At 35.4% G+C, this 23821-nt stretch overlaps 1 protein-coding gene across 1 annotated transcript in view; it reads right to left on the bottom strand.

Moving 5' to 3' along the window:
• Positions 1–23821, bottom strand: part of LOC150098188 (ubiquilin-1-like) — a 252240-nt gene that overhangs the window by 14097 nt on the left and 214322 nt on the right. Inside the window, exons 12-13 of the mRNA XM_090406088.1 lie at positions 17364–17682; positions 3257–3344 (exon numbers count right to left, since the gene is read on the bottom strand). Of these exons, the coding sequence (XP_090262214.1) occupies positions 3257–3344; positions 17364–17682 (407 nt within the window). The remainder of the gene's footprint in view (positions 1–3256; positions 3345–17363; positions 17683–23821) is intronic.

The raw sequence follows: 23821 nt of genomic DNA, 5'->3' as shown, positions 1-23821 counted from the left end.
AAGAAAAGGATGATGTGGAAAGGAATATCATGTGCATAAGAATGATGTCCATTATGATGATTATAAGCAGCAAGCCAGAAGAGTCAACTGTTGTACAGAAAGTAAGTCGGAGTATGAAAAGAAACTGGCTCTGCAAGCTAAAGATAACCCCTAAAGAATTCTGCACGTAAAAGAAAGAATGAATATGAAAGAATAACTCTACTGAATGCAGATGAGGTGACTGATGTAGAATCGGTGGTTCAAGTAATGAGTGCTCGTTTTGCTAAAAAATTATCAACATGGTGTTGCAAACATTGCGTTCACTGCTACATCTGAGTTTCTTCACTGGATGAAGAAACTCAGATGTATGATGATATTAGAGCTGTTGCACAAACTGAATAATTGTGAATTCAGTTTGTGAATAAATGATTAGGGCTTGTATTCCGAAATGGGCTAATAGTGAATCTCTGTTTTGCAATGATAGCATGGGTTTACTAAGGGAAAGTCATGTTTTAGCAATCTGCTCACATTCTATAATAATGTTACCATTGAGCTAGACAAGAGGAATGGATACATCATCATACTTTTGGATTTTGCTAAAGCTTTTGACAGAGTACAGCATGAAAACTGTTGAATAAATTGGAGAATATGGGTTTGGATTATAAAATATTAGTTTGGATAAGAGAATGGCTGACTGACATATCAAAAAGTGATATATAAAAGTAAGTCTGCAATATTTAAGGTAACCAGTGGTGTACCACTGGTTACCTTAATTAAAAAATACCTTAAATTAATGCACAGATTGAATAACAGTGGACCAAGGACTGATATTCAATCTGCGCATTAATGACATTGGAAAGAATTTGATAGGCGACATATAGCTATTTACTGTTGATGCAAAGATAGACAGGGTAATCAGGAATGTGGCCGATATGCAGTACTTGCAGAATGATTTGAATACGGTGGGGTTATCAGAATGGGAAAATGGATATCAGTTCAATGTCAGTAAATGGGGAAAGTCATGCAGTTGGGTGTGATTAGATATGAAATGTCATATTATATTGGTGAGATTATGCTAGAAGAAACTGATGAGGCTAGGGATCTTGGAGTGTTAGTAGACAGGAACTTGAAGTTCAGGGGCCATGTAGCCTCTTAACAACCTGAGGTCTTGATAAGACCTCACTTGGACTATTGTGTGCAGGTCTGGTCTCCTGGTTTCTGTTGTTATTCTGATGCAGTGAAGAGAGTGCAAAGGAGTGTGTTAAAAATGATATCAGGATTGTAGAATGCTGATTATGAAGACAGATTGAAAATTTGTAGACTGTAGACACTAGAAAACAGGAGTAAGATGGATGATATGATTAAGACTTACAAACTTCTGAAAGGGTCGTACAAGATTTCATTTGATGGAATTTTTTATTTTATGGAGGGTAGGGAAAGGACATTCTTGGAAGCTGAGATTGAATGTCACTAAGAAGGAGACAAGATCTATATTTTCTTCTCATAGAGTGGTATGTGATTGGAATGGATTGCCATTGAATGCTGTGTGTGCAAGCAGTGTGAATGAATTCAAGAACATGTATGAAGTTGGTGTGTGTGTGTGTGTGTGTGTGTGTAGTATGTAACCTCCCTTGTTGAGTCATGGACTCCCTGGAGGTCTCTCTTAATAATATGATCTCTTTAAGAAAACTTACAGCACACACTAGTTCTGCACTATAATTACCCTACTTACCAAAATCAGTTTTATTACAATAATAAAGGATGGAGGACTTATGTAAGAGATTTTTTTTTTATTTTTCCAAGTGTTTTATGTAGAATCATCTACATAAAATTAAAATAAATCATCATAAGTAACAAAACAAAGATTCAATAATGAGAACATGCAAGTTAAAAATGGCAGGATGTATGAAGAAGAAACAATTTCCTACAAAGAAAATAAACTAGAGTTCACTGTTTATTACAGAAGTGTTACTAATGCAAGAAATACATTTTATTAAGACCACCTCTCTCTCTCTCTCTCTCTCTGTGTCTAATGACTTCTTTGTTAAGTTCATTAACAGTAATGGAGTTTCTCAGTTACCTGCCTTCCAGGAAGTTATCAAGCATACCACACAATACCTTATATCAAGGGTAGTTCTGAAAGGATAACCAAAATACTTACATCTGTTGTGACTTTCTTTTCTAGGCTCTGCAAAGGATAAGCTTACATCTCTAGCCTACTCCAGTGTTTATTTTACTTCAGCCAAATTGGCAGATCTGTAACTGTTACAATGAACATTTCAACTACAAAACTGGACTTGCTGACTATGCCAACTCCACCAAACACTGGACTCTTTGGAAGAAGAGTGAAGTCCTACACAGAAGCTATTTTCTTTTAGAATAATTTTACAAAGAAAGCTGTGAGCCTCACTTCACCATCTCAATATGAATAGAAACTATGGATTAGTCATTCTATTATAAGAAATGGTTCTTTATACATCCAACCCTGAGAAAATAGTTTCATGAAAAATACCCTCATTTGCTTGTGATGAGTGACAATTTTTAGTTGAGCTAGACAAGGGGATGAATACACAATCATACTTTTGAATTTTGCTAAGGCTTTTGACAGAATACAGCATGAGACTGCTGCATAAATTGGATAAATTGTTGTTGTTGTTGCATAAATTCATAGGAAGGGTTTCAGTTGAACAGTCAGTTTTATTTACATAAATGCAAGTTCTGATTTTGTTGTAAATAATTTATTTTTTTGTATGTTTACCTTACTTAGTCATTACAAATGTCTACTGATTATCACTGATTTTGTTGTAATGGAGTATAACCAATGACAGTATAACATATGCACATATTGTTTTATCTTTAGCAAGTGCTCAGTTGTATCCCAAGTTAACCAATTATCATGACATGGTAAACTAAAATAGATACACAGTAGATACGTTGCCCTGAAATTTCCAAGGTAGACTATATGAGCATTGGAGCAGATATCACTTTATATCATATGAAGAAGTGAGCAGTGAAAATGAACTATAAAGTTCTCCTGTAATGATACCGAAACATCAGAAGATGCATATTGACTGCAGAGGTACAAGGAACTGCACGAAACTGTAGAATGAATTCAAGAAAAATACCAAATTGTTTCAATGAACAGTTACTTCCGCCACACACACAAACTATTATTTTTTTTTCTCACCATCAAATACATCAAAACCATGTACTACAATGTCACAAAGCAGATTATGTTAAGCAACTATAGCAGAGATAAATTACTAATATAACTCACCCTGTAAATTTGCTTCTCTGTTCATAAAGCCCATGCCTGCAAGCTGTTCTAATTGAGTGCGATACCTTTCTTCTGGTGGCAGCTGCGTCTATAATAAATAATTAAAAAGTAATCTCTTAGTACACTCTGCAGATTACATTTAGTACTTTTTTTCTGAATAATAAACTAATTTGTGTGCGTACACAAATGTATACAAAATATGTATGATAATTAACTGCCAGGAAGTCCTTAGTGTCATCTCTTATCTGTAGGTAATCACTGTAAGAATTACAGAAATAGTCAGAATATTGATGTCTATGAAAATCTACTAATTATACCAAAGCACATAAAAATTATTAGATGATATAACATCCATTTCTAGGATAGAATCAATAGGTATGTTGGTGGCCTGGAAAAAAGTTCAACAAGAAAGAATCTTATTTCCTTTTATTCCTACACAAGACCAGGTAGCTTTTTTTTCTGTGGTTTTTTTTTTTTAAGCAGCAACTAAATGTTCTATTTACTGCCCAAGTGAAAAAGAGTAAAACCACAAAATCTTAAAGCAAACTACCAACCAGCAACTGACTGACATCGATTAAGATCAATCCCAATCATCTTGAATCATGTGACCAGAATTCAGCCAAGGAGGAATACACTGATGACTGGAAACCAGGCTGAATGGTAGAGCAGACAAACTTCCATTCTACAATCAAAAGACCATGGATTTGAATCCCCCTAATAAAAGTTGAGTTCAGTGTAATTAACAGTTATGTTCTCAAAAAAGTCAGATGTTGATGGAACAACTTAAACATTTATCTTCAACTATGTTCAGTGATCTGTGCAGACAAAGTAATGGACACACACACACAAGCAGAAAAACCAAGAAAACAATTTTGGCAATACATAAGCAAACTTCTTTTTGTGCAAACCCTCTACAAACCATGGCTTTGGCAGTCTCATTGGTGGCAGTAAGTTCATTTGAGAGTTGAACTAGAATCCTCCTAAAGCATTATCATTGGGTTTGCTTCATTATACTATCTAGAAGCTGGTCTGCAGAATAACCATTTTCAAGTTGCATCCTTGAGAAGATCCTGTTAGGTTTCTCCAATGTCTTCAGGATTACATTAATTAAACATCATGGAAATACCCAACATTTTCTCTTCTTAAGAGTAACCTTTCAAACAAGGTTTGAAATGGTTATTCCACATATCAGCTGCTAGATAATACATTGGATCAAGCTTAATGGTAAGACTTTTGAAAATTTTCATAATTTGCATGCTGGAAGTAATGGAGAAAAAGTGGAACTTGCTCTGGAATTCAACCATGGTTTTTGACCACTTCAAATTCTCGGTAAGCAAAGTAATGGTGTTACATCCAATGATGAAACTCTTCTACTGATTTTTTTTTTTTTTTTTATTTTAAATAACGAAACCTGTGGTGCGATCATAATTAAAAGAAACGCATGTATTAACCACAGTGAAAATTATTTAATTGTAAATATTTCATCCTAAGGATGAAATATTTACAATTAAATAATTTTCACTGCGGTTAATACGTGTGTTTCTTTTAATTCTACTGATGCCTAGTACAACAGACAGTTTAGCTTTTCTTCTCAGGGGCATGGCTAATACACTTCAACTCCTGTTCATGTTGGTTCACTCTTAGATAGTTTCCTCCAGTCTGATAGTCTCATGCCTATTGGCTGGAGAATATATCAAGTGGTACTAACAGGCTCATCAAAATGAAGGCATAGGCTGAGAATTTGGATGCTGCAGACTGATCATACTCACCAAAGTTTGCCATAGTGATTACTATAATTGCACTGTTTGGTCTATTACTGCACCAAATTGCATATAAGTACCAACTTGCATACCTGAAATGCACAGGTATTTTTATTGTGTAGTAAATTCAGGGGATGATAGGGTTCCCTGGCACTTTAACAACAAATCCTTGCTTTGCTAACCATTTGTCTCTTACTCTTTAAGCAACTATACCACCTCAGATCAGTCCTAATCACACATTCCTAAATGCTAATAATGTCCAATTCCTTCCTAAAATACTCATTTTTAATATGATTCTGCCAATAATGCTAATATCAGTTCACTCTCCTAATTTTTCTCAGAATCTTATATCTGTGGTCTGTAGTCTCTGATCAAGTACAGTGGAACCTCGGTTATCGAACGCCTCTCACCTTGAACAAATTGGTTCCCGAACATATTTTCCAAACCAAAAACACACTGGTTTCTGAACAGAATCTCAGTTCCTGAAGAGGCAAACCGACAATCCTGTGATCCCCGGGATGAGATGTATGGCAGGAGAGCATCACTCAAGGTGCAGCCTCCTCTCAATCCACACCTGCTCGAATTTGCAGTGCCTTTTCTTGATTTTCTTTGTGTTTTGCTTTTTTTTTTCATAAATTATTATTAAATAAGCCACCATGGGACTGAATAAGGATAGTGATAGCAGCAAAGTGAAAAGAAAAGTTGGTAGATAGAGGTGAAAGGAGAAATCTTATCCAACCATGAAATTGATGTTCGTACCTCGGATCTTGCTATGCAGTTTGGTATGGCGATATCAATGATCTGTAATATACTCAAAAATAAAGAGGCAATCAAGGGAGCTGATGTTGCAAAAGTTCTTACTAAACAAAGATCTCAGACGATTGAAGAAGTGGAAAAATTGTTGCTGATTTGGATAACCGAGAAATGGTGGGTAACCAGGCAATTTTTTTATTCAGTAGATCCATGAAGCCTTTGCCCCAATGTGAGAAAATACCTTCAAGATAAAAATTTGCCATTAAAATGCCTTCTTGTGATGGACAATGCTCCTTCTCAGCCTCCAGGCTGGGAGGAATTTCATTTTATCAGAGTGAAGTTCCTCTCCCCTAACACGACTCTTCTAATCCAGCCCATGGACCAGGGGGTCATTTCGAACTTTACGAAGCTCTACACCAAAGCACTGTTTCAAAGGTGTTTTGAAGTAACCTTTGACACAGAATTAACACTCAGAGAATTCTGGAAAAATCACTTCAATATCCTCCATTGCTTAATATTCTTCACAAAGCCTGTGTGCAAGTGACTTACAGGACCATAAACTCGGCCTGGAGGAAATTGTGGACAGACTGTGTAGCAGACAGAGACATTGAGAGCTTTGAGGCTGAGTATGTTGCTGTTGTGTCTCTGGGCAAAAGCATGGGCTTGGAAGTTGGCAGTGCTGATGTGGATGACCACAGGAATGAGCTCACCACGGAAGAACCAGAACACCTTCAGGAGCAGCAGCAAAAGAGGGTGATTGAAGAAATGTCTCCAGAGACAGAGGAATGGAGGATATTGAAGTGAAAAATCACTTCAATATCCTCCATTGCTTAATATTCTTCACAAAGCCTGTGTGCAAGTGACTTACAGGACCATAAACTCGGCCTGGAGGAAATTGTGGACAGACTGTGTAGCAGACAGAGACATTGAGAGCTTTGAGGCTGAGTATGTTGCTGTTGTGTCTCTGGGCAAAAGCATGGGCTTGGAAGTTGGCAGTGCTGATGTGGATGACCACAGGAATGAGCTCACCACGGAAGAACCAGAACACCTTCAGGAGCAGCAGCAAAAGAGGGTGATTAAAGAAATGTCTCCAGAGACAGAGGAAGAAAGGGAGGATTTCTAGCTCTTTGATCAAAGAAATGTGTGTGAAATGGGATGAGGTGCAAAGTTTTGTGGAAAGAGATCACCCTTTTTTGTCTATATTTTATCTATTTATTGTGTTTATTCTTTTTATGTAAGATTTTATGCATCAAGTACTGTTATCAAGGTTTAAATAAGCAATCATCTGGGGATCAGGAACGGATTATTCAATTTTACATTAATTCTTATGGGAAAATGGTTTCAGTTTTCAAACAAATTGGTTTCCAAACAGCCTTTAGGAACGATGTTCGACAACCGAGGTTCCACTGTAGTTTATTTCTAATACTGCCCTCAGATCCATAAGTTAAAATTAGTATGAATATTGTCTTGCATACAGCTAGTTTAGTATTTTGACTAATTTCTTTCTTATTCCATATAAATTTGTTCAGTTCTGACCATATCAGCTTTTTAATCTGTTGTCTATTTCCATATTTAATTTGTTCTGTAGATTTTCTATTCAGGATGCAGTTGATGTTTACAATGTTCCCGACTATTTTCACAGTCTTTGTTTTATTGGACTTTCATACTACATTTATTACAGCAGTTCTCCAATTCCGTTAGAGAATCCCACACATTGTACTCGATTTATTTAAGAGTATAACATCATTTGCTACCTTAAGGGCTATTATTCTACTATACAGCTGGCAGAAAGCTATAAAATTCATTTCCAAATTTGTCTGGTCAGCATGGAAGAATTGATCAAAAACCTCCACGTATATGAAGAGAAGCAAAAAAAAAGGCCATAATGGACAAACTTATAAAATCACAAATAAGACTGTTTTTGTTTTGGTCATGAAAACAGTCTTATTTGTGATTAGTAAAAGAAGTGCTGTCTTGGATGGAAATAAACCCACCTAGGTTTTAAAAATGGATAAGTCATTAAATAAGAAGAAATCAGCAAGAAATGTGGACACTCTTATTAGTGATGACAGATTAGTAAACTTGGATAAAGAGTTTGAAGAGGGTAAATGGGATATAATGGAATAAGTGAACAAGATGAAAAGGAAATATGATCCAAGAGCTAAGTGTAAAATCTCATATAGAATAAAAAGAGAAGTTTTTTTTCCTATGTCGATTTTACATGGGCAATTAAATTACATAAAATACTTGTAATTAAAATAACGTATAACTCACTTTACTGTATTAAATCTGGTAACTAATTGTTAGAATATTTAAATAAGAACCACTAGAATTGTAACTAAAATTAAGCTCAGACAGGATTAGGCAAACAGACCTAAGACTAGCAAAAATCGCCGGATTATGAGTTTTCCCAAATCCGGGGGACTTAATTTGAAAAAGGGCCAAGGCTGAAAGAATGATATAAAAGAGAGGCAGGGGGGGGGGGGGGGGCTCTTGCTTCGAAGTTTTGTTCCTGTGGCAAGCCTTTTCCAAGGATGGGGGGGGGGGGGGGTCATGTTCCCACGAAGATGGGAAGTTCACTAATAGTCGAAACAGCCTTTTCAAGATATCCCACCATGAGATTCTCCGATGATCTACTTGTGTGCTGAATTATCGCAGCCATAACCTAGTGTGTCTGATCAAAAGTTTAGCAGGGAAGAAGCGAAATGTGCCTGTAAGCTTTTAGGATCTAGGACTGTGTAATGAACTGGCAAGATTGTAAGTAAAATGTTTTATGTAATATCCTAGATTGTTAAGTTCAAACGACGAACGTTGGTTCTGTTATCTATTAGCATAGAAAGTACTAGAGAAGTTGGAAAGCCGTACTTCTGTTTGAATGTGAATAGTAGTATACAGAGCTCTAAATATTTGCTAATGTTGTGTAATGCTAAAACTGAATGTGGTTTAAGTTTTGCCTTTTTCTGTTTATAACGTGAGTGAAGTCTAAGTGTGTTAAGTTCTATCCAAGTGTCTGAAAAGTTATGTCTACTTATAATTTCTTTGTCTTAAAGCTTGAGCGAAATGCTTAAACGATTGTGTGGAGAATTAGACACGTGATTTGTATTGTCTCCATTGTGCTCTTGTTGTCTTAGTTAGAACCAGACACGTGATATGTGCTGTTTGAGTTTTGTATATAATTTGTCTTAGAATGAATAAACATGTTTGTTTTGTTAATAGCTTGCCTGATCTTGTTTAGCCAATGCACTGTCTTATAAAAATATCAAACCTGTGTGGCCTAAGAATAGTGATAGCCATGACTGACTGATTAATTAATAGGAGTTGCTTGAGATAGAGAGAAATTGAGAGCTATTTTTGTGCTTAGCTGATTCATCTTGTATGTAAGGGAAAGAAAAACAATTCTTTTATGCTATCCTTAATGGCGCAGTCGAAAAAAAAAAAATAATAATTTTTAAGGATCAATATAAGTGAAATACAGCAAGGTAGATTAAGGAATTGGTTCCAGCCAGAAGCTTTTCCTAAGTCTACACTTCGAGCACATGAAATAGCATACTTACGGCCTTGAGATAGAGGGTGGGGGGGAAGAGTGTAACAAAGTTTATAGGCTAAAGGATTAAGAATAATTGCGAGTTTTGTGCATGAATTAGAAATTTCTATAGAGTTTGAACTGGCTCAAGCAACTACAATAACAACTATGATATTAAATAAAATATAAATAAATTATTACATAAGCAACAGGTATCTACTAATAAGTGGAAAACAAAATGAAAGCAAACATGATGTTGATTTTTTGATTAACAATAAAATAAGTAAAATACATAATAAACCCACTGATGTCTTTAATTCCCTTATAGAGTTAGCACTAGCTAACTTTTGGAGACTGAGAGGGCAGTTTAATCTCTTTATAAAAAAAAGTTAAAAGATACAAAATTCATATCAGAAAGAATCTGCAAATCACAATGAGAAGATATAGCTCAAGGATGGTGTGAGTTTATCTACTTACAAGTAGCTACACAGAAAGCAGAACTTGTTTATAACCAAATACATCACCTTCTGGAAACTGGTAAACATTCTTTTAATATTTTGAGGTGATTTCAATATAAAGATAGGAAAAAAGAAAAATACAAATGAATCATCTGTGGGAATTAATGATATTGGCAGTGGATATAAAAGGGGAGAAATGTTAGTGGAATTTGCAGAAAAAATAAATCTAAAGATAATGAATGAACACTTTTCATAAAGAAACTGCAAAATAAACTGACCTGGAGACATCGAATGGAACAAGAATGAAATTGATTATATATTAACACACAAACTATACATGATACAAGATATATATATTATAAACAAAGCAAAAATCATAGATTAGTCCAAAGCAAAAGAACAATAATCCTAGGGAAAAAAAAAAAAAACTGATAAAAATGAAAACTAGAAACATCTTAGAAATATAGGAAATGAAAAAAAAAAAAAGAAGAATTTTGATTAAATCTAAAAAAAAAAAAAAAAAAAAAAAGAAAAAAAAAACAACTCCATATTGAACATTAAAAATTTCAATGGTATACTAACAAAATTTATAGACTAATTAAAAAAGGAAACTAAAGATGGTGGAATAAACAAATACATTAAATTTACATCAAAAGAACAGGCAGGTTTCAGAACATCCTGTTCAACTTTAGATCATTTACAAGCTTTAAATCAGGCCATAAAAAAAAAAAATAAAAATAAAAATAAAAAAAATAAAAAAAAAGAATATACCAATTTCTTTGGCTTTCACTTTTCACTGATTATGAAAATCCTTCGAATCAATAGACCTATGTAAAATGCTAGAAGCTTTAAAACATACAGGAATAGGTGATATTTATATTAATATATTAACTCATATATATGAGAGAAGTTCAGCAGTAATAAAATTAAATTAAAAAGAAAGAATAGAAATAAAAAGAGGAGTCAGAGAGAGAGAGACTATCTCACCAAATTATTTGCTATAGCCCTTGAAGCTGTAGCAAATAATTTTGCAGTTTCCCCCTGAGAAAGCTGAACTGGGAGAAAAGAGGACATACTGATGAAACTTAAGTAATTTAAGATTCATTGATAATGTCATACTAATAGCAATATCACCAAAAGAATTAGATCATGTGATAACTGAATTAAATGAAGTAAGTTTGGAGATAAACCTGCAAATAAATATGGACAAATCAAAAATAATGCACAGTAAGAATACCTCGAGAACAAAAACAAATTGAAATAAATCAAAGGTAAACTGAAATAAGTTTATACAAATATCTAGGACAAATCATTACAAATAACGGCTATCAGAGAGCTCCTGTGGACGTGCTATCGGAGAGCTCCTGAGAGATTTGTGTTTTTTGTTGATTTATTGATGTTTTGGATTCAATTTAATGGACTTAAGTGTGTAATTTTGGTATATTATTGGAGCTTTATTAGCGTGGTTAGTGTTACTAAAGTGTTTTATAACATAATCTATGTCAGGAAGTCGCTGCTAGATGAATTCGTAATGTGTAGTGTTCGTGCAAGCTCCAGATAAGATAAGTATCATTTTCAGTTATCGATACAAATTACTTAATATTGTGTAGTTTTGTTTTGTTTGCCTTGCGTATTTTAGTGCGTCTGTTTTTGGTGTGTTATAACGTATAATTTGACAAAACACGTTGCAAATAAGTATGGCACCTGTGCGAAGGAAAATGGCGGCCAGTAATGATGGTTCGCCATCGTTATCAAAGAACGGTAGCATAAAAGAAATGAGTCAGTGTACTAGCTGTGAAATGTACGCTTTGCGGAGTGTGGTTAGATAATAATAAAGGATTGAATGTGTGTAGAAAATGTAGGGAGAATGAGGAATTGAAGTGTATTTCGGATCGTGAGTGTGATATTTTTGTCAACCTTCAGAATGAAGGAAATAGGGATATGACAAGAAACGGCAAGGTTGTACATGAAAATTGTGAGAGTGTGAATGTAGAAAGTGTGAATGATAGTATAAATGGTTTCTCAGAGAATAAAAAAGATGAGATAGATGCATTGAGTGAGATCGCGTTGTTGAATAGTGCGATAGAAAGAGCAAAACAGCAGCTAGAGTGCATGAACAAAAGTAGACTGAATGAACCAACCAATAATAAAAGGTATGACAGGAAAAATAGACGTATGAATGTGAACATGAACAAAATGAAGGATAGAGTGCTGTATGGAGACTCGTTAGTACGAGGTGTGTTAGTAGAGGATTTGACAAAATCGTACCAACCTGGTGCGACCATAAAGGACGTAACTGAGTCTATTAGAGAGCAAAAGGAAAGGGTGAAAGAAATTATTGTTGTGGCAGGTACGAATGATTTGAAAGGAGATAAAATGGAAATGATAGAAGACCTGAATGAATTGTTTGAGGTAGCAAAAGAAAAGAGTGAGAGAGTTAGAATGATTAGTCTTTTGCCACGGTATGACAGTGAAATGTTTAAAAGGAGGGCCATAATTGCGAATGACTTTATGCGTGGGTTATGTATGACGAGTGGTGTGGAATTTGTGGATGTGTGGAGTGAGTTTGATGGGCGAAAGGATCTATATAAGATGGATGGCTTGCATTTGAATATTTACGGTGTAAGAAGACTTGAGAAAGTGTTGCCGAATGTAGTGGATGTGCAAATTCAGGGAAACTAGATTTGTTAAGGGGGGGGGGGGGGAGTAGATATACAGTCCTTATGGAGGCAGTTGAATGTAAGAATGAATATAATATGCCAGAGCAAATAAGGACAACAAATCTGAGTGGGATAGTTAATATAAGGCATCAAGGTAGGGTTGGGGCTAATGGGGGTCTTAAATTCATGTACACTAATACTAGGAGTATTAGGAACAAGGAGGAAGAGTTTTTGGCCATGGTTGGCACTTCCAGACCACAGGTTATAGGTATTAGTGAAACATGGCTGACTGTAGATGATATAACTAGTGGGATTGAATGTGATGGGTATAGTGTGTTCAGGAATGACAGAGAGAATAAAATGGGGGGAGGAGTATTGTTGATGATAGCTGATGAGCTCCAGCCAAGGAGAATAGAAGTTGAATTGCAGGATAGAGAAAAGAGCACATTTGAGGCCATTTGGTGTGAGATTGTGGCTAGCAGAACTAAATATACAATTGGGTGCTGCTATAGACCAGGTGATGGAAAAGATGGTGGTGACAGTATGCACAAGCAAATAGAAGAAATGGGTGGAAGGAGGGTGATTATTATGGGAGATTTCAACTATGGTCGCATTGATTGGAGTGAGGAGAGGACACACACGGGAGGAAGGAACTGGATTTTATGCGGTTATTAAGGGATAACTATCTGCGATAGCATGTAATGGAAAATACTAGGGGTCAGAGAGTGCTTGACCTAGTAATTACATCTGAGGATTTGGCTGTAACAAATATGACCACATTGCCACCAATCGGTGAGAGTGATCATAGGGTCTTAACTTGGGAGGTGGCTAAAGGAGTAGAATTTTCAATTAAGACAGGGTACATGTGGAATTATCGGGCTGGAAAGTATGACAAGCTTAGGAGTTTGATTGGTTCAGTGTCATGGCATGTACAACTGCAAGGACTAGAAGTTGATAGTGCATGGGAGGTAGTTAAGAAGTGCTTGCATGAAGCAATGGCTGACTGTATACCTAGAGTCCGAATAATAAATCAAGTAGGGGTTAAATGGATGAATAACACCATTAAGCTTGAGCTGCAAAAAAAGAAACAACTATGGAGGGAATTTAAGGAGAAGGGTGACCGGCAGGCACATGAACGGTATAAAGTGCAGGCCAGAAGGGTGACGAGTGTGGTAAGAAAAGCAAAAAAGGATTACGAAAGAACATTGGCCATGCAGGCTAAAGAGAATCCTAAACAGTTTTTTAGATATGTAGCAAGTAAAAGGAAAAATGTACATGGCAGATTGATTTTAAAGAATGCCGATGGTAGGGAGGTAACTGAATCAGTTGAGATAGTTGAGTTACTGAGTGAGCACTTTGCAAAAGTATATCATCCAGGTGGTGACATTGCAGAAACGAATAAACCAGTAGATTATACGGGAATTGTGGTTAATGAAGTGGAGGTGAGTAGTCTATTGCATAACCTCAATGTCAATACATCTGTGGGATTGGATGGTATACCAGCTCGTGTTGTACGAGAAGCAGCTAAAGAATTGTCAGTACCCTTGACCATTTTTTTTAATTTGAGTCTCGGGTCTGGGTTAGTCCCGAGTGGGTGGAAAGAGGGGAAAATAGTTCCACTGCATAAAGGTGGTTCCAAGACTGCTGTTGTAAATTACCGACCGATTAGCATATCAGGAATCATTGTCAAGGTCTTAGAGAAATTAGTCAAGAAAAGAATACAGGATTGGATAGATGAAAATGGGATATTGTATGGGGGACAACATGGTTTTGTGAAGGGTAGATCATGCCTCAGTAACTTGCTCACATTTTATAACACAGTGACGGCTGAAGTGGATACGGGTAATGGGTTTACAGTGATACTAATGGACCTTGCCAAGGCCTTTGATAGGATACCACATGGAACCCTAATCAGTAAACTGGAGCAGATGGGTATAGATATAGGGTTGGTGAGATGGATAGGAGGGTGCTTGAAGGAGAGACATCAAAGAGTGGTTTATTCAGGAGTGGAGTCTAAAAGACATCTTGTGACTAGTGGAGTGCCACAGGGCTCTGTTCTTGGACCACTGCTTTTCAATTTGTTCATCAATGATATTGGAAAGGATCTGAGAGGAAGTGTTCACTTGTTTGCTGATGATGCAAAGTTGGGTAGAGCAATTGTGAGTGCACAGGATGTCAAAAGTTTACAGGATGATTTGGATAGTTTGGAGGACTGGGCTAGGAAAAATGGAATGTCAATTTAATGTGGCAAAGTGTAAGGTTATGCACTTTGGGGTGAAAAGAATAGCAGCAGTATATCGCATTGGTGGAACCATACTCCAGGAGATTGATGAGGCCAGGGATTTGGGAGTGTTGGTGGATAGGGAGTTGAAGTTTAGGGGGCACATTGCAAAAGTAACTAAAACAGCTCACCAAATCACTTGGCTTCTGAAAAATACTTTAACATGCAGAGACGAACAAGTTGTTGTTCCTCTGTATCGAGCCTTGATAAGACCCCATCTGGACTTCTGTGCCCAGCTATGGGCACCAGGGTTTCTTCGTGATGGGGAGGAAGTCGAGAGGGTCCAGAGACGAGTGACCAAGATGATAGCAGGTCTGTGGAATGAACCTAATGAGAATAGGTTGAAGATTTGTGGGTTGCAGAAATTGGACGATAGGCGAAGGAGGGGTGATATGATTGAGACATTCAAATTACTGAAGGGTTTTTATAAGATTGATCCAGAAGATATTTTTGAAAATATGACTGGTGGTGGGAGGACTAGGGGCCATGCATGGAAGCTGGGCAAGAGCGTGGTTGACAAGGGTGTTAGAGCTAGGTTCTTTACTTGGAGAGTGGTAAATGAGTGGAATAAGCTTCCAGAGTCTGTTGTGGGTGCTACGACCGTGAATGAGTTCAAGGCAAGGTATGATAGATACTGTGTGAATGTTGAATAGTTGTTCTTGACATGATGTTAGGGCCTCCCTCGATGAGTCTGTCGACTCCTTGGAGTTTCCCGGAACAATAATAATAATAAATAATAATAACTATAAACTTGATGAAATATCAGCTAGAATAACAGCAGGATGGAAAGTGTTTAACCATATATTTAATGGCAATTTGCCAAACTGCTTAAAAAGAAAGATATACAACCAGTGTGCACTCCTAATAATGCCTTATGGTAGGGAAACCATGATCTTGACTAAATAAACAGCTAGAGAAATTGAAATCACAATGAAACATGAAAAGAGCAATTTTAGGAATAACATGGTGAGATAAAAAGAATAATACTTGGATAAGGAAGCAAACAAAAGTAATAGGGATTGTATTGGTAATAAAAGGCAATAAATGGCACCAGGCATGATGTGATGAGAATGTCTGACATCAGATGGACACAAGAACTGGATTTTTCTTCTAGTTTCCCTTCCACAATTTTTCTTAGCCTCTTGTTAAGTATGCTTGCATAAATGTTACTTGCAGATATTTGCAAGTTCCATGTAGGCTTTTCAGACAACATCCATAAACGTGGTCAGCACTTGATAAAAAAGAAGCTGTCAAAGAGAGGAATCCTCAATGCAGATTAAGTAATTTTTTTTCCCTGTAAAAGTGAGTCCAAATAAAGAAGTTCTTTTACATAATTTCAGTGATCAACTACATCAATTTATTAGGGCATTTGACATGAAAGGTAATGTTTTAAGTATCTCTCCTACAAATTTTTAAGTTTAAGAAAACTACATACAGATTAGTGGTTGAGAACAAGGACTGCAACAGAAAAAAAAGGATTGTTTTTAAATATGCAATAATGCGTTTTTATTGGGAACAAGAAAGATCCTGATATCAAGAACATAGTTAAAAATATGAAAAATTCTACTTTATACTATTCTACTCTCTATTCGAGAATAAAATGCATCAGAAGATTGAAAACAATACTTCAACCAAGAAAATGAAAAAAAAAAAAAGGATGAGAATCATGGTGAATGCATAAGAAATTTGAGAGAAAAAAACACTAGCTTTTTTCTGTGATACTAGACGATCACCAATATTTAGAGCTAGAAGGTTGTTAATAAAGAAAATGGGTAATTGGAGAGTGGTTTAGCCTGTTTGGTTTGTTTCTGGAAGATATAAACAATTTCTGTGGGACTGTTAGTGATAAATGTTATGCCACATCTATACTTGTCCCCAAATGAATTGATTCAGCACATAGGCATTTAAAGTTGTGAAACATTAGACTTTCTGAAGATGACTATTATTAGGAAAGTTGGTGGAATACCAAGATTAAAAAGTTTTACTGTTAGATAAAAAGCTTTACTGCTATTTGATTCAGAATTTGATTGCTGGCCTGGTTGGCCAAGTGGTTAGCGTATCCGCTCTCCAGCCAAAAGGCTGCGAGTTTGAATCCCACCGTGGGCATGGATGTTTGTGATTATCTGTGAAAGTGGTGGTGGTGGTGGGCAGTAGATGATGTTGGTGTAGTTGGTAGATTGCGTGGTGGAGACAGAGTTGTCACCCTCCCTTGATGAGTCTTTGGACTCCCTGGAGGTGTCATATAATAATAATAATAGAATCCCTTCTAAATCATTACTCTTGTTTTGTAAACTGGCTGCTACCAGGAAGCAGCCAATTTACAGTGATGCTGCTGTTTCAAAGCTTAATCCATAAAATAATTAACAACAAATTTCAAGTATGGGTCTAAGAAAAAAAAAAACAGAAGCTGGATAAAAAATTAAAAGAGAAAACCGATGACATCAATGGTACAACAGTTATAAAAAAAAAAAAAGAAAAAAAGAAGTTATCAGAAAGAAAATCAACACCGTTAATATTAAAGAATGTATTATAGAGTTAATTTAAAGTGGCATTTAATGGAATGGAAGATACAATTTTAGAACCAAAAAGTGGAGAACATATTAAAATTTTTTTTTTTTTGTACCAATAAATGCAATTCTAAATTTAAAAAAAAAAGTGACAAGTAAACTCACATTATTTCCTCCCTGTGCCATAGCTGCAATCATACTAGCCATAAATTGACTAAGGGAATCCTGTGCACTCCCTGACTGTACACCTGGTATTGCGCCAGTTGATGTTGTATTACTAGATGGAGTAGTAGTAGTAGTAGTAGTAGCGGTGGTAATTGCGGTGGTGGCTGATGTCAAACTAGTGGAATCCACAGTGTTTGTATCAGCTGCTGTAGATAAGGTACTGCTGGTACTAGTGTTAGCTGCACTGCTAGAAGAAGATGAAGTGGTTGAAGTAGTAGTTGAAGTGGTACCAGTTGAAGATAACGGGCTTCTTCCAAACCTGTCGAGAAATTTTGAAACTTTTATTTGGTGATGGATGATGGTCACACGACCGAAATGGCTCGCACCCCGTTAACGCTCCCCTTGCCTCAGTTTTTCCCATAAAACCCCTCCCCTTCCCCAAAGAAGCATCCTTAAGTATAATATATATATATATATATATATATATATATATATGTGTGTGTGTGTGTGTGTGTATACATATCATTTTAGAAAAAACCTGGGTTTTCAAAATTATTCTTCCCACCTTGCATCAAACACCGCCCTACGTTCCCCCCCCCCCCTTTTAACAGCCTAACAGAAGAAATATGGAGAATGAAGTCATCCTAGCATCTAAACAAAGATGTACAAAATTTTCTTTCTCAATTATTCTGCTATGTTTTCCTTTAAAATACACTTATAATACCCTAAAAATTTTCTTGAGTAAAAAAGCCAATGTATTTAAAATAAGGGACACTCCTAAACAAAAACAGGTTATAATAGCAGTAAAAGTGATAGTTTCAAGAGGAATAACATGGGAATTTTCACAGAAATAATACATATATTGAAAACTTTTAAATATGGAAGGGGAACAAAAGTGTCTGACATGAATGAAGTTTTGTGAAACTGACTGACTGATACTTACACTGGAATAGATAAATTAAACTAAGTTTACTTTTACACACAATAATATTTTGATGCTGCCTAATTGATTCACAAATGGGCAAATAAAAATGACAGTCATTTTTATTTGCCCACTTTGGCAAATTTTATTTGCCCACTATACGTACACTTTGGCTATACACTGATTTAAAGTGGTTGCTAGCCTTGGTGGCCAAGTGGTTAATGTACTCACTCACTAACTAGCAGGAGGTTGGCAACCACGTCACAGAACGTTTTCCTTTCTTTTGCTGCTCTGGAACATTTATGGTACTTCAAGCCAGTCCAGTCCTTAATGTCTTCAAACCACATTCTCCTGGGTCTACCCCTTCCTCTTTTTCCATCCAGTTTCCCTTCTAATATTAATTTCTGAATGCCTTCTTGTCCAGTTAGATGTCCAAAATATTTAAGTTTTCGTTCTTTATTTTCATTAATGTTCTTTTCATTTTTGCTTAAAACACCTTCGTTTTTCATTTTCTCTGTCCATGGTATTTTCAACATACTTCTGATGGTCCACTTCTTTATTTAGAGTCCAAGTTTCACTGTTGTAGAGAAGGCTTGACCAGATATAGCATTTTATTAATCTTTTTCTTGTGTCTATATTAATGTCTCTGGATGTTAGAACAGTTTTTGTATCAATAAAGGCTTTTCTTGCTATCTCTATTCTTCTTTTTATTTCTTTAAGGGAATTTCCTCTGCCTGTAAACATTTGTTCCAAATATATAAAAGACTGAACCTGTTCAACTTTCTTTTTGTTAACAGTTATGTTTAGTTTCTTATTTATTGGTTCTTTTGATATAATCATGCACTTTGTTTTCTTTAGGTTAATAATTAATCCCATGTCTAAGATTTTGTTGTAAATTTCTGTGACTAAGTTTTGAAGATCATCTTCAGATTCAGCTATAAGGACTGTGTCACCTGCATATCTGAAGTTGTTGAAGTTCCTACCACCAACTTTTACACCCTTCAGTCCTCAAATATTTTTTAAAACTTGCTCACTATATATATTGTACAGTAAGGGTGATAAGACACATCCTTGTCTTACTCCTTTTTTGATTTCAAAGTTGTCAGAATATGCATTTTTATATCTTATTGAGGCCATTTGATTCCAGTATATATTTGTAATTATACGTAGATCTTTTCCTTTTGACCTGTTATTCTGCAGGATATGTATTAATTTCTTGTGATCTCAAATCAAATGCTTTGGTGTAATCAATAAAACAAAGATATATGCTATAAATTATATATTTAGTTTAATCCTTTATCCAAGTGTAAGCAAACAAAGTTTGTGCCTGAAGTAGCTTCAGGACTGGGGCAAACTTGTGGCAAAGGTAGACTAAGTTCTCATCACTTTCCTTAGTATCCCATAATGCAAAGCACATCTTTGCAGACATGTATAATGCTATGCATTATGGGAAGGTCACAACCAGTGGCGAGCTATAAGGGACTCGCACAAGTCCTTTGTTAAATTTTTCTCAAATTTGCGAGTCCCTTGGTGTTAAATAATCTTGTAGAACTAGAAAATACGACCGTGTATATGTGCTACTATAATTGCTACTTTAAATTCATATGGATTTTCTGATAACTATATAAAAAATCATTTCATTTTGTTCTGATGGAGCTAGTGTGATGTTAGGAAACAAATCAGGTGTTGCAATCAAACTTCTACAAAAATTTCCCAACGTTGTGATTTGGCACTGCACTCATCGTTTACAATTAGCATTACATGATTCGATAAAAAACATTAAAGAAATAAATATTTCAAAATGATTTATGGATAAATTATATGCTTTTTATCATCAATCACCAAAAAATCAACAAGAATTAAATACGATCGCAAAAGACCTTGGTATCGAAATTTTAAAGATTGGCTGTGTGTTTGGACCACGATGGGCAGCTTGCAGTTTACAAACGGCTCTTGCTTTGTGGAGAAATTACCCAGCTTTATGCAAGCATTTTGCATAGAACGATAAATATAAGGGCTTTTTAAACCGACTTCTCAATTTGGAAATTTTAAAAGATCTAGCATTAATGATTGATATCCTACAGGAATTATCATATCTGTCAGAAGTTCTACAAAGTCGCAATATAAGTATTATAAGATATGTGAAGAGCCAAAGGCTTCAATTCGGCGACATATAACTTGTTTAAGTTAAGGGATATTACATCCCATATAGTTTCTTAGCCGAATAAGAAACTCAAAGAGTTTCATGCCGAATAAGAAACTCAAAGAGTTTCATGCCGAATATAGTAAAAACTATATATAAAGTTCGGCGATTCCAAGCGTAAGCAAATACCTGGATACTGCAGCACTGATCCCAAAGGGTAGTGCAAGCTGGGGCAACTCGTGGTAGAGGATCAGTTGCCCCAGCTTGCACTACCCTTTGGGATCAGTGCTGCAGTATCCAGGTATTTGCTTACGCTTGGAATCGCCGAACTTTATATATAGTTTTTACTATATTCGGCATGAAACTCTTTGAGTTTCTTATTCGGCTAAGAAACTATATGGGATGTAATATCCCTTAACTTAAACAAGTATTATAAGGGCTAAGTTAGGCCGTTTTTTTTTTTTTTTTCTTATTTCCATATGCCAGTTGTCAAAAGGTGTCACACCTTATTATTAAATTACTCTGGATTAGAGAAAGATGTTGGAAGTTTTTTTCCACTTGGTTAACTATAAATTATATATTTAGTTTAATCTTTTATCCATTTTTGGATAAAGCATATATCTATTGATATATGCTTTTCTGGTTATCAAGGCTTCTTTCATATAATGTTTTCAAATTGAAAATTCCTTCTCTTGTACCTTGTCTTTTTTGAAAACCTTGACAAAGTGCCTTTTATTCTTTCTAGGATTATTCTCAGTAGTAATTTTGTAACATGGCTTGTTAAACTTGTTAGTCTATATTCTTAACATTCAAAAGTTTTTGGAATTTTGGGAATAGTGACAAAGATGGATTTCCTTTAATCATCCGGGATGTATCCTGTATCACAGATGTTATTAAAAATAACCCTTTGGTCATTAATTGTGTTTTTGTTTAATTTCTTTAACAATTCGATAGGGATCTGATCAGGACCTGGTGTTTTACCTGTTTTCATTTGACTTACAGTGTATTCTATTTCTTCATATGTAATTGGTTCACCATCATTATTTTGTATATCTGGTGTCTGTGCGATCAGAGTCAAACAGTTCTTTTCCATATTCTTTCCATCTTTTTATGATATCTTGTGTCTCTAGTAGCATTTTTCCATTTTGATTTTATGGTTGAAATTTTTCTTTTTATTTGTCAGAGCTTGGATTGACTTATGCATTTCTTTACTATTGTGTTTCTTGTTCAATTCCTCTATTTCTTTACATTTTTCATTTAGCCATTTGTCTTTAGCCTTCGGCATTCATTTTTTATAATTTTACTGAGTATTCTATACTGTTGTGTACTTTTCTTTTTTTGTCTTTCATTCATAAGTACTAGCACTGATTCAGTCATCCAGGTTTGTTTTTTTTATTGTATTTAATTTTTGGAATTACCTTGTTAGCTGTCTTATATATTGCACTTCTAAAATTTGACCACCTGTTTTCAATTTCCTCTATGTTACAGAGTATATTGTCCTCTGTTTTATATCCTGATGATCTAATTTTTTCCTAATTTCTGAGTTAAACACCATTATGTTGTCAGGTTATTCAGAGCTGTCAAGTCTTTCAGTATAAATGTTTTTTAGTTTAATTTTTAAAGTAGACACAAGAGGATTATGGTCTGAACCTATATCAGCACATGGGTATGTTTTTATGCTGGTTATATTATTTTTTGTATCTACTATTTATCATTATGAAATCTATTTGGTTTCTTATAGAGTTATCTGGGTTTGTTCAAGTATATAGTCTGTGCTTTGGATGTTGAAAGAAAGTATTCATTATGCGTAAGTTGTTTTGAATGCAGAATTGTATCAATCTCTCACCTCTTTCATTTCTTTCACCTAATCCAAATTTTCCAACAACTGGATTTTCTTCCCCTTCTCCAACCTTTGCATTCAAGTCACCCACCACTATGAGTATCTCATTTGATTTTACATATTCTATAGATGTTTGTAAGTTGTTATAAAAATCTATTTCTTCATCGATGCGAGTTCATCATAGGAGCATAAACCTGGATAATTATGAATTTAAAAGGCTTTGCGGTTAATTTAATGAGTATTATTTTTTCATTTATGGGCCGCAGCCTCATTATACATTTAAAGATGTCTTTCTTAACCATGAAACCAACTCCATATTCATGCTTCTCTCTCCACCAGAATATACAAATGTAAAGCCATCTTTTTCTCGTTTTCCTGTGTTAGGCCATCTTGTTTCACTAATTTCCATCACATCAACTTTAAGTCTTTTCATTTCCTGAATAAGGTTGTCAAAATTCCCTAAGTTCCAATTTTCAAGACTGTTTCTTGTTTTCAAATGAGGAATATCAGATGCCGACCTTCCTTTCAGATTTAAATTGACATCATCATGGAGTGCATTTGCAGGCTCATTTTACTCACAGTTTCAGTGTCTTCTTCCCTGTAACTATTTACAGCTTGGAACGTTGCAGAGGTTCCAATTCCAAAGCATAGCTTGTAAGATATTTCCGTTTCTTTATGGTCGACTATAGGATAGAGGATAGTAATGTAGTGAGGCCCTGATCTCTTCCATGTCTGCAATAGCCAGCCGTTGATCTGTATTCAGATTCTTCCACCTGCCAGTTGTTTCACATTGCTGTTGATATATGAATTCTTCCGCCAATGATGAAACAGCAGATGTCATTGCAGTCCTAACATAAGGTTATGGGTTCAAACTCAGCAATGAACATAGAGATGTTTGTAATTGTCTTTAAGTGGGAAATGAATTTCAGTGCCTGGTGTGAGACTATAACTTTTGACACTTTTTTGCTACTCGTATATGAAAATATGCCTTCTGCATTACTTCAACCTTAGTATCACCTCTGGGTCTGTCTACAAATGATGAGACCTCAGTAAAGGTCGAAACCAGTATGTATAATGACTCTTCCCATAATGCATAGCATTATACATGTCTGCAAGGATACGTGCTTTGCATTATGGGATACTAAGGCAAGTGATTTGAAGTATTAGTTTCCATATACGAGTTGGCCCTTCCTGAAAATACTTCAGACTCAAACTTTATTTGCTTACACTTGGATAAAGGATTAAACCAAGTATATAATTTCTTGGTATCTTTAATTTATAATATAACCAAGTGGAAAAACTTCCAACAAGTGTAAATGCTAATTCCACTTTCATTTATTATCAGATCACATTATGAAAGAAACTGGCATTAAAACTAATATTGAAGGAGATACCAAACTTAGCTCCTTGCTTTATGCAGATGATACTGTACTCTCAAACAAATCCAGTGTAAGTCTCCAAGATTCTCTAAATTCAATAGAAAACAGTTTAGAAAAAATTTAGCATGAAGGTCATTTTATTGTTTATAGGAACAAAGAAAACTTCAACTGCAT

Source organism: Typopeltis vanoorti, chromosome 16, assembly GCF_054136105.1.
Source record: "Typopeltis vanoorti isolate ZY-2024b chromosome 16, IOZ_Tvanoo_1.0, whole genome shotgun sequence".
Taxonomy (NCBI): domain Eukaryota; kingdom Metazoa; phylum Arthropoda; class Arachnida; order Uropygi; family Thelyphonidae; genus Typopeltis; species Typopeltis vanoorti.
Note: the sequence above shows the minus strand (reverse complement) of the source record. Positions and strands in the feature narration are given on the sequence as shown.